At 48.9% G+C, this 12,471-nt stretch overlaps 1 protein-coding gene across 1 annotated transcript in view; it reads left to right on the top strand.

Annotated features, from left to right (window-relative positions):
• The window catches only part of HEXB (hexosaminidase subunit beta), a 158,286-nt gene that overhangs the window by 53,260 nt on the left and 92,555 nt on the right, over nt 1-12,471 (top strand). The window contains 1 exon segment of the mRNA XM_030193280.1: nt 11,270-11,380. Coding sequence (XP_030049140.1) covers nt 11,270-11,380 — 111 coding nt within the window.

Below are 12,471 nucleotides of genomic sequence, written 5' to 3'. Positions count from 1 at the left end.
GGGCTGTCCATTCCCCTGCTGGTGGCGGTGAGCCCTCGGGTGGGTCTCCGCCTACCCTGAGGGCTCCTGCGGTACAGCCCCCCCGAGATCGACCTTCTTCAGTCTCGGCCCCGAGGAAGCGACGGATGGATTCGACGTCCTCCTCGTCGGTGCCGGGGAGCTCCGGTGACATGCTTCGGAAGAAATCGAAGAAGCATCGACACCGGTCTCCTCCCCGTGTCGGCACCGAGAGCTCTGGGTCGCCGAGGGATTCGGCACCCAGCAGGCATCGGCACCGAGAGGACCGCTCACCCTCTGTTCAAGAGGTGTCGATGCGCTCCGCTCTGGACAGCCCGGAACAGCCTCCACGCCCGGAACAGGTACTGACGTCGACGCCTGCATCGACCTCTCAGCCTTTCTCTGCAGCCACTCTAAACGAGAGCCTCCGGGCCGTTCTCCCAGAGATTCTGGGAGAGCTGTTGCGCCCTACCCCTCCGGTACCGACGGTGCTTGCGCCTCCGGTACCGTCGAGCGTGGCGCCGGCTGGCCCATCGCCCAGGTTGAGGTCCCCGACGTCGGTACCAGCGTGCGGTGCCGACCGCGGCCACCTCCCAGGAAGGCTCCCCGACCACGTCGGCGGAGGGAGCTTCGCCGATGCGGGCAAGGGAGTCTACCTCTCGACGCCCCCATCGTGGACGGGGTTCCACGGAGTCGAGCAGGGCGAGGTTGCAGACACAGGTCCGGGAACTTGTGTCTGACACCGAGGGTGAGGCCTCGTGGGAGGAAGAGGAAGATCCCAGATATTTCTCTGACGAGGAGTCTGAGGGTCTTCCGTCTGATCCCACTCCCTCTCCTGAGAGACAGCTTTCTCCTCCCGAGAGTCTGTCTTTCGCTTCCTTTGTCCGGGAGATGTCTACGGCCATCCCCTTCCCGGTGGTTGTGGAGGACGAGCCCAGGGCTGAAATGTTTGAGCTCCTGGACTATCCTTCTCCACCTAAGGAAGCGTCCACTGTTCCCTTGCACCATGTCCTGAAGAAGACATTGCTTGCGAACTGGACCAAGCCATTAACTAATCCCCACATTCCCAAGAAGATCGAGTCCCAGTACCGGATCCATGGGGACCCAGAGCTGATGCGCACTCAGTTGCCTCATGACTCTGGAGTTGTGGATTTGGCCCTAAAGAAGGCTAAGAGTTCTAGGGAACATGCTTCGGCGCCCCCGGGCAAGGACGCTAGAACCTTAGACTCCTTTGGGAGGAAGGCCTACCATTCCTCTATGCTCGTGTCCAAGATCCAGTCCTACCAGCTCTACACGAGCATACACATGCGGAATAATGTGCGGCAGTTGGCGGGCTTGGTTGATGCTCTTCCCCCTGAGCAAGCCAAGCCTTTTCAGGAGGTGGTCAGGCAGCTGAAGGCGTGCAGAAAATTCCTGGCCAGAGGAGTTTATGACACTTTTGATGTTGCGTCCAGGGCCGCTGCTCAAGGTGTGGTGATGCGCAGGCTCTCATGGCTGCGTGCCGCCGACCTGGAGAATAGACTCCAGCAGCGGATTGCGGACTCGCCTTGCCGTGCGGATAACATTTTTGGCGAAAAAGTCGAACAGGTGGTAGAGTCTCTCCACCAGCGGGACACCGCATTCGACAAGTTCGCCCGCCGGCAGCCTTCAGCTTCTACCTCTACAGGTAGACGATTTTTCGGGGAAGGAAGACTGTTCCCTATACTTCTGGCAAGCGTAGGTACAATCCTCCTTCCCGACAGCCTGCGGCCCAGGCTAAGCCCCAGCGCGCTCGCTCTCGTCAGCAGCGTGCGACTCAGCAAGGCCCCGCGGCTCCCCAGCAAAAGCAAGGGGCGAGCTTTTGACTGGCTCCAGCAGAGCATAGCCGACATCCAAGTGTCAGTGCCGGGCGACCTGCCTGTCGGAGGGAGGTTGAAAGCTTTTCACCAAAGGTGGCCTCTCATAACCTCCGATCAGTGGGTTCTCCAAATAGTCCGGCAAGGATACACCCTCAATTTGGCCTCAAAACCTCCAAATTGTCCTCCGGGAGCTCAGTCCTACAGCTTCCAGCACAAGCAGGTACTTGCAGAGGAACTCTCCGCCCTTCTCAGCGCCAATGCGGTCGAGCCCGTGCCATCCGGGCAAGAAGGGCTGGGATTCTATTCCAGGTACTTCCTTGTGGAAAAGAAAACAGGGGGGATGCGTCCCATCCTAGACCTAAGGGCCCTGAACAAATATCTCGTAAAAGAAAAGTTCAGGATGCTTTCCCTGGGCACCCTTCTCCCCATGATTCAGCAAAACGATTGGCTATGCTCTCTGGACTTGAAGGATGCCTACACACACATCCCGATACTGCCAGCTCACAGACAGTATCTGCGATTTCAGCTGGGCACACGCCACTTCCAGTACTGTGTGCTACCCTTTGGGCTCGCCTCCGCGGCCAGGGTGTTCACAAAGTGCCTAGCTGTGGTAGCAGCGGCGCTTCGCAGGCTGGGGGTGCACGTGTTCCCATATCTCGACGATTGGCTGGTGAAGAACACATCCGAGGCAGGAGCCCTGCAGTCCATGCAGATGACTATTCGCCTCCTGGAGCTACTGGGGTTTGTGATAAATTACCCAAAGTCCCATCTTCTCCCAGTGCAGAAACTCGAATTCATCGGAGCCCTGCTGGATTCTCGGACGGCTCGCGCCTATCTCCCAGAGGCGAGGGCCAACAACTTGTTGTCCCTCGTCTCGCGGGTGCGAGCGTCCCAGCAGATCACAGCTCGGCAGATGTTGAGATTGTTGGGCCACATGGCCTCCACAGTTCATGTGACTCCCATGGCCCGCCTTCACATGAGATCTGCTCAATGGACCCTAGCCTCCCAGTGGTATCAGGCCGCTGGGGGTCTAGAGGACGTGATCCACCTGTCCACGAGTTTTCTCGAATCCCTATTTTGGTGGACGATTTGCTCCAATTTGACTCTGGGACGTCCCTTCCAAATTCCTCAGCCACAAAAAGTGCTGACCACGGATGCGTCTCTCCTGGGATGGGGAGCTCATGTCGATGGGCTTCACACCCAAGGAAGTTGGTCCCTCCAAGAACGCGATCTACAGATCAATCTTCTGGAGTTGCGAGCGATCTGGAACGCTCTGAAGGCTTTCAGAGATCGGCTGTCCCACCAAATTATCCAAATTCAGACAGACAATCAGGTTGCCATGTACTATGTCAACAAGCAGGGGGGCACCGGATCTCGCCCCCTGTGTCAGGAAGCCGTCAGCATGTGGCTCTGGGCTCGCCGTCAGGGCATGGTGCTCCAAGCCACATATCTGGCAGGCGTAAACAACAGTCTGGCCGACAGGTTGAGCAGGATTATGCAACCTCACGAGTGGTCGCTCAATTCCCGTGTGGTGCGACAGATCTTCCAGGCGTGGGGCACCCCCCTGGTGGATCTCTTCGCATCTCAAGTGAACCACAAGGTCCCTCAGTTCTGTTCCAGGCTTCAGGCCCACGGCAGACTGGCGTCGGATGCCTTCCTCCTGGATTGGGGGGAAGGTCTGCTGTATGCTTATCCTCCCATACCTCTGGTGGGGAAGACTTTGTTGAAACTCAAGCAAGACCGAGGCACCATGATTCTGATTGCTCCCTTTTGGCCGCGTCAGATCTGGTTCCCTCTTCTTCTGGAGTTATCCTCCGAAGAACCGTGGAGATTGGAGTGTTTTCCGACCCTCATCACGCAGGACGACGGGGCTCTTCTGCATCCCAACCTCCAGTCCCTGGCTCTCACGGCCTGGATGTTGAGGGCGTAGACTTTGCCTCTTTGGGTCTGCCAGAGGGTGTCTCCCGCATCTTGCTTGCTTCCAGGAAAGACTCCACTAAGAGAAGTTACTTCTTTCATTGGAGGAGGTTTGCCGTCTGGTGTGACAGCAAGGCCCTAGATCCTCACTCTTGTCCTACACAGACCCTGCTTGAATACCTTCTGCACTTGTCTGAGTCTGGTCTGAAGACCAACTCCGTAAGGGTTCACCTTAGTGCAATCAGTGCATACCATTACCAAGTGGAAGGTAAGCCGATCTCAGGACAGCCTTTAGTTGTTCGCTTCATGAGAGGTTTGCTTTTGTCAAAGCCCCCTGTCAAGCCTCCTACAGTGTCATGGGATCTCAATGTCGTTCTCACCCAGCTGATGAAACCTCCTTTTGAGCCACTGAATTCCTGCCATCCGAAGTACTTGACCTGGAAGGTCATTTTCTTGGTGGCAGTTACTTCGGCTCGTAGAGTCAGTGAGCTTCAGGCCCTGGTAGCCCAGGCCCCTTACACCAAATTTCATCACAACAGAGTAGTCCTCCGCACTCACCCTAAGTTTCTGCCAAAGGTCGTGTCGGAGTTCCATCTGAACCAGTCAATTGTCTTGCCAACATTCTTTCCCCGTCCTCATTCCTGCCCTGCTGAACGTCAGCTGCACACATTGGACTGCAAGAGAGCATTGGCCTTCTACCTGGAGCGGACACAGCCCACCAGACAGTCCGCCCAATTGTTTGTTTCTTTTGACCCCAATAGGAGGGGAGTGGCTGTAGGGAAATGCACCATATCCAATTGGCTAGCAGATTGCATTTCCTTCACTTACGCCCAGGCGGGGCTGGCTCTTGAGGGTCATGTCACGGCTCATAATGTTAGAGCCATGGCTGCGTCGGTAGCCCACTTGAAGTCAGCCTCCATTGAAGAAATTTGCAAAGCTGCGACGTGGTCATCTGTCCACACATTCACATCTCATTACTGCCTGCAGCAGGATACCCGACGCGACAGTCGGTTCGGGCAGTCAGTTCTTCAGAACCTGTTTGGGCTTTAGGATCCAACTCCACCCCCCGAGGGCCCTGTTTGTTCTGTTCCAGGCTACACTCTCAGTTAGTTGGTAAATTTTTTAGGTCAATCTCAGTTATGTCCTCGCCGTTGCGAGGCCCAATTGACCAATGTTGTTGTTTTGAGTGAGCCTGGGGGCTAGGGATACCCCATCAGTGAGAACAAGCAGCCTGCTTGTCCTCGGAGAAAGCGAATGCTACATACCTGTAGAAGGTATTCTCCGAGGACAGCAGGCTGATTGTTCTCACAAACCCGCCCGCCTCCCCTTTGGAGTTGTGTCTTCCCTTGAAGTGTATTGTCTTGCTACATACTGGACTGGCCGGCTCGAGCCGGTTTCGGGCGGGAAGACGGCCGCGCATGCGCGGTGCGCGCGGGCGCGCGAGGGCTAGCAAAGGACTTTGCTAGTGAAGTTTCCGATTGGAGGGGCTGCCGTGGACGTCACCCATCAGTGAGAACAATCAGCCTGCTGTCCTCGGAGAATACCTTCTACAGGTATGTAGCATTCGCTTAACAGTACAACCAACACTAAGGAGCAATAGTACAAACTAAGTCCCCCCCATTACAAAACAAAATCCCACTGTAATAACAAAAGGGCTCCCACAGGGATTCTTCAGTGAGAGCCAAGCACATGTGCAATGAGGAAGACTCCCCCCCCCCCCCCCAAACCCCACAAACAGTCTCATATAGTGAAAAGCAAAGCTGATAAGTGAGACCATTCTTCCTGATCTGAATTAGTGTCCATGATGGCGATAAGTGGCTTCATATCCTGAACCACATGAACTCGGGCCATCCAATCTTGCAACGAAGGACCAGCCTGCTCCAAAGTAATTCCCACCTTAAGAGGACTGGTCTCCTACTCCGAAAGCTGATGAAATTGTGCTGCCCAATAATACTGCATCAAATTAGGAACAGCTCTACCTCCTAATTCCATCCACTGTCATTAAAAAATGCCTATTCAGATGAGGTCTGCCTCCCCAAATGAACACAGAAACATCCCTCTGTAATTTATTCAGATCCCCAAGTAGTAGTGCTATAGGGAGAGAGTGAAATTTAAAAAAATAGTAATTTAGGTAAAAAATTTTAATCACCGTTATGCAGCCCCACCAAGATGACCATAACCCCTTCGACCTGGCAATGTCCATACGAATCTGGGACATAATCTTTGCATAATTATACTTACAAAGTTGAACAAGGTTCCTAGGAATCTACACTCCCAGGTAGCAAATCCTCTCTTTAGTCCATTTAAAGGCAAAAGAATCCTGCAACAGCTCTTCCTCTCTGTTCTCAGTAGTAGTACCTAAGAGCTCTGATTTGTCAAAATTCAGCTTAACCCAGAAACCAACCAAAATTCATTAATTAACGTAAAATGATAGGCAAAGTAAGCCGGGGAGATGCCACATAAAGAATGTAATCCGCAAAGAGCGTGATCTTATGGGAGCTGTTTCCCGCGTGAAAACCTCTAATGTCCCTATTTGCCCTAACCCTTTGAGCCAAAGGCTCTATAAAGAGTGCAAACAATAACAGGGATAAGGGACACACCTGACGTGTCCCCTTTTGAATAGGAAAAGCCCCTGTATGACCCCTGATAAATTTTGATGTGAGCCAATGGCACTTCATAGAGTTTATGAATCCTTATTTTTGATGCGAGTCAATGGCACTTCATAGAGTTTATGAATCCACAAACAAAACCGTTCACCCAGACCCACTGTTGTCAATCCCTCCATAAGGGTCAGCTGACCCAGTCAAAAGCCTTCTCCAAACCCACAGCTAACAAAGCCAGGGTAGACCGGGTCAGCTGAGCCTCCCACATAACATTCAAGGTACAGCAGACATTATCAGCAACCTGCCTTCTGGGAACAATCCCTGACTGGTCACTAAGAATCAACTCTGGCAAAACCTGTGCCAACTCTGAGCTAAGATCTTAGCAAGCAATTTGACACCCAGATTTAAAATAAAATGGACCTATAAGACCCAGAGAGTACTGGATCCTTGCCCAGCTTTAGCAAAGCCAAAATCCCCACTGCATACATACTAGGGTTAAAGAATTACCCTCAAGAAGGCCATTACCAAGTTTCCAGGTTTATTCAAGAATTTTCTACCCCGCTCATCAAATAAAGATGTCTGAGCGGCTCACGTTCTAAAATCAAAGAAAACAGAGTGTACAAGATGGTAGTGATAGTAAGGGAAAACATGGGTAGAACTACGATAGGAAAGTGGGGAGGGGAAGAAATAGGGATATGCAGTGTGCTAGGAATTCATACCCGGATATAGGATCGATATTTCATGTATAGGCATCTTTAAATAGGAGTGCTTTTAAATCAGTCTTAAATTGTTGGAGTAGGGGACTCAGCTTTCCTACATATAGTTTATAAAATTTGGATGAAAATCCATCTAGTCTTGGGTCCCTTCCACATTTTAATTGTTTAATGACCCAATAGACCTCTCTGAGAGCTATAGGAGCCTCCAGCAAGATCGGATCTGCAGGGGACAAGGAGGAAAGCAGAACAGTTTGCAGGTACCTGTCTATCTCCTCCTCCTCCCCCTCCTTCTCTCCCCCCCCCCCATATAATCCTCGATAGAACCTTAAACACTCTTCAACAATATTCTTATCTGAATAATAGAGCACATGCTCTTTTCCTTTAAGTTTTTGAATAGTTTGGCAGACCCTCCGCTCCCTTAATTGCTTAGCCAACATGTGCCCGACTTATACTCAAAATACTGCTGCCACAGCCTCCACCTTATATCATCAATCTTAGTACATAAGTATTGCCATACTGGGACAGACCAAAGTTCCATCAAGCCCAGCATCCTGTTTCCAACCTTGGCCAATCCAGGTCACAAATACCTGGCAAGATCCCAAAAAAGTACAAGACAGTTTATACTGCTTGTCCCAGAAATAGTGGATTTTCCCCAAGTCCAATTTAATAATGGTCTATGGACTTTTCCTTTAGGATGCCGTCCAAAGCTTTTTAAAACTCTGCTAAGCTAACCGCCTTTACCACATTTTCTGGCAACAAATTCCAGAGTTTAATTACACATCAAATGAAGAAAAATTTTCTCCGATTCGTTTTAAATTTACTACTTTGTAGCTTCATCGCATACCCCCTAGTCCTAGTATTTTTGGAAAGCGTAAACAGACACTTCATGTCTACCTGTTCAACTCCACTCATTATTTTATAGACCTCTATCATATCTCCCCTCAGCCGCCTTTTCTCCAAGCTGAAGAGCCCTAGCCGCTTTAGCCTTTCCTCATAGAGAAGTCGTCCCATCCCCTTTATCATTTTCGTCGCCCTTCTCTGCACCTTTTCTAATTCCACTATATCTTTTCTGAGATGCGGCGACCAGAATTGAACACAATATTCGAGGTGCGGTCGCACCATGGAGCGATACAAAGGCATTTTAACGTCCTCATTTTTGTTTTCCATTACTTTCCTAATAATACCTAACACTCTATTTGCTTTCTTAGCCGCAGAAGGTTTCAACGTATCATCAATCTTCTCCCATTGAAGCCTTCTTAACTCAGAATGAGCCCACTTCAAGTCTCAAAGTAGGCCTAGCTTTATGTTGACTCTCCAAAAAACAAAATCGCTTCCTTAAGGTGAGCACCTCTCTATCATATCTCCACTTCTTTCATGCTCCCCACTTTATCAAATGGCCCCTAACCACTGCCTTAAGCATGTCCCACAAAAAACTCTCATTAACAGAAACCATTGTCATTGTCTTGGCAAATTGCTGAATGACTTGGCTAATATCCTCACAAACCATTTTTTCTCCCAGAAATTTCGTTGAACCTCCAAAGAATCTGATCTAACGTTCTTCCATGGGACCATCTCTAACCAAATAGGATCTTGATCCGATATGTGAATAGATTCTATGTGGGCATCCCAAATTTGGCCCCATTCCTATGACATCAAAATTGATCAATTCTCATATATGTATCCCTCGAGTGAGAATAAAAAGTGTAATCTTTTTTGGACAGGGTGGTGCAAACCAAATTCAACCCTCATTAAGCCCGGCAAAATTTCTTATGGGATGCCCCATACCCTCCCCCACCCTTAGAATGATCAAGATTATCATCTAGTACCACGTTAAAATCCCAATCCATCAAAATCAACCTCCTACAAAAATCGGTCAAAGGAGAGAGAAGCCCCCGAACAAAATTGTAAACTATTTGGACCAAGGTCATCTCCCTACCCTGTAAGAGACTCTGAGTCACCAAACAGCGGCCCAAATCATCTTTAAAAGTGTCCTGCAAAAGAAAGGGGCAACGCTTAGCTAAGCCTCTCACCTTATCCCCAAGCCCATTGGAGTGAGTGCATACAGTGACATAATTTTTATTTCTTAATAGACAAATATCTCAAGGGTGCAAATAGTCTCTTTCAGTAAAATAAGGTCCCACTTTAGCCTATAAAGTTCTCTAAATACAATAGTATTCTTTCCTCTATCATGAGAACCAATTGTAATATACCCCTACCTCTCCTCCTGCACTGAAACTGTAGTCCTCAATCCTCCCCTCCCCCTCCCCCCCATTATGCTGGCTACTCCCGCGCCCTGCCAGCCTAAACCAAGGAGAAAGTAGGGAAAGGGAATGGAACTTGATATACTGCCTTTCTGTGGTTTTTGCAACTACATTCAGAGCTTCATTCCATTTCTCTGCTTCAACTTTCCCATCTTTTAAAAAGATTTTTTTTATTTTACTTCCCCAGCCCAGCTCTTCATATCTTGCTACCATATTTTCCCTCGCAGTCTAAAATTTTCTTCTTTTAACCCATGTCTGCCTATTATTTATTTTCCACTGTTACCCTTCCCAGTCCATCTTTCCCTGTCTACATTTCCCTTCCCAGTCAATCATAAGTTTCCACTCTCTCTGCATTCCCTCGTCACTCATATATTTCCTGCTCTACCCTTTACCCAGCTGTTCCTGAATTCCTTCTCTCCCTCCTTTCCCCCATGTTGCTAAGCCTGCTGCCACATCCCTCCCTTGATACCATATAGTAAAGGACCCACTCTCTACTTCCCTTCCCTCATTTTTCCAGTCCTCCCCTCTCCCCTAGCAATCCCAAACATCTAAATTTCTCTTAATCCTAGCCAAAAATCCCAGACATCATTCTCTTTCCTCTGGGGTGTACATCTCCACCTCTTGTCTAGCATCAGATGGCCAGTAGGAAGAAGGTGATAGTATTTCTGTATATGTCTCTGGTGAGGCCACATTTGGAGTACTGTGTGTAATTCTGGAGACTGCAGCTTCAAAAAGATATAACCCGAAGGAAGTCAGTCCAGAAGGTGGCTACTAAAATGATCAGTGGTCTTCATCGTTAAGCATATAGGGACAGACTCGTAGACCTCAATATATATACTTTGGAGGAAACAGGCCAGATGCTTAAGACAAGATTCAATTTACATAGACATCACATGAACAATACTGGTGCCAGTAGGGTTCCCACCCCTGTTGGTCAGCATTTTAGAGGACCAGGACACTGTACCAGTGACTTCACAGTGAGAATCCTGAAAGGTAACTTTAAAACCATACAAGAATGTAAGACCTTTGAAGTCAGAATGATTGAATATTTTAACACCCAACAGAAAGGACTTAACAAGGATCTGGGGTTCCTAGCCCATTATAAACCATAAAGCTGTATGTCTCTGTTGATCACCCTCCCCTCACCTATCCACACCCATCCTGTTAGAATATCAGTGATATGCTTTGATGTCCCCATGCATACCTCCTACCCACCCTCATCCTCCCACCCTGTCAGACTGTCATAGTAATGCTTGAATGTTTTCACTTATATACACTGTCAGCTAGCACATTTGCTTATTTCCGATCTGACGAAGAAGGGCAACCTTCGAAAGCTAATCAAGAAATGTATTGTTATGTCCAATAAAAAAGGTATCATCTTATTTTCTTTTCCATGTTTTATTTTGTTTGATTTCTATTGATAACCTAGAGGAAAGACAAGAAAGAGGAGATATGATTGAGACATTTAAATGGCATAAATCACAGGAGGCAGGTTCAAATTTTACTTTCAGCACTGAGTGACAGAAGAGGAAACTGCTGCCTGACATGCAGCCGCTCTTCTACTGTCTCTAGGGCGAACTGGGCCTTTGTGGGGAAAGGGGGGAGGAGAGATGTATGTCTGTGCGTGTGCAAATCAGAGGTTCTGTGTTGGAAGGTAAGAGGCAAAGTGAAAACGAGAGCCTGCTGTTCTTTCTGCAGTGCTGATTGAGCTGCACTGTCTTATGCTGGTAAAACCTAGGCGCCAGTTCCGATTTTTTCAGTTACCATGATGATCTGGCACTTAATTACTCCAGTACCTTTCATAACTTTTCACTTACCAGATTAGGTTTGCAGTCTAGAACATATTCTGCACAGATCTCCATTACATAGGATCTGAAGTGAGTGGTCTGGTCTATCACTAATCATTTAATTTCTGCAATTCTTTGATTAAAACACAGCTGCTCATCAACCAGTCTGAAATTACGGACTTCCCCAGATTTACCCACAGAGGAATCTTACTGGATACATCTAGACACTACCTCCCACTTAGAACCATTTTTTTGAATCTGGTAAGTAAGTCTGTTCATGACTGATTCCTTTTTGACTTGTTTACTGCTTTCTAGATTTTTTTATTTTATTGTATTTTTTTTTTTGTTACATTTGTACCCCGCGCTTTCCCCCTCATGGCAGGCTCAATGCGGCTTACATGGGGCAATGGAGGGTTAAGTGACTTGCCCAGAGTCACAAGGAGCTGCCTGTGCCTGAAGTGGGAATCGAACTCAGTTCCTCAGTTCCCCAGGACCAAAGTCCACCACCCTAACCACTAGGCCACTCCACTCCACTTTATTAAAAAAAATCAAACCGGCTCCGATGCTGCAGGCTCTTTTTTGGATATCATTCAACCCCTGAATAATAAAAACGTCCTTTTTGGCCGTGCTTGGACGAGCACTTCGATTTATTTTTTGGCATTTGCAGAGCAGCCAGCATAACGCTTTGCTGCTCTGCGCATGCTTGACCGGCGGATTGGCCGACAGTTTTACGATGGAATAGAGAATGCAAGTGAGCTACAACGAATAGCTCATTTGCATTCCCTTTCCTTGATGCATAGCCATTCCCTACCGATTCGCTATGGAATTCGGTACGGAATGGCTCTAACGACGACTTTAGTACATCCCCCCCCCCCCCCCAAGTTGGGTGGGCAGGAGAACCCGCCCCACAGGTAATTCGGTCTCTCCCTCTCCTGCCCGCAGGCAATCCAGTCTCTCAACCCCTCCCCCCCACACACAGGCATACCTTTTTAAAGATCATATCTTCACAAGCAGCGTGACTAATTCACACTGCTTATGCTAGCCCCACAGCCTTCCTTCCGACACAACTTCCTGTTTCTGCATAGGCGACGTATGTCGGAAGGAAGGTTGTGGAGACAGCGCAAGCAGTGTGTGCAGTCATGCTGCTGGCAAAGATATGCTTTTTAAAAGGTATGTGGGCGGGAGAGGTGTTGAGAGTTTTCAGCTGGTGGAGCTTGGGGATCCTTGCCAGCCACATAATAGGTGTGCTGCTACTGGATGGGCCTGAGCCCACCTGTGGCTATGGCACTGTTGGGTGGGAGGAGTGTGCTGCCATACCTGTGTGAAATCTGTTTCCATCTCAAGAAAATCTG

The sequence above is a fragment of the Microcaecilia unicolor genome, chromosome 2 (assembly GCF_901765095.1).
Source record: "Microcaecilia unicolor chromosome 2, aMicUni1.1, whole genome shotgun sequence".
Taxonomy (NCBI): Eukaryota; Metazoa; Chordata; class Amphibia; order Gymnophiona; family Siphonopidae; genus Microcaecilia; species Microcaecilia unicolor.
Note: the sequence above shows the minus strand (reverse complement) of the source record. Positions and strands in the feature narration are given on the sequence as shown.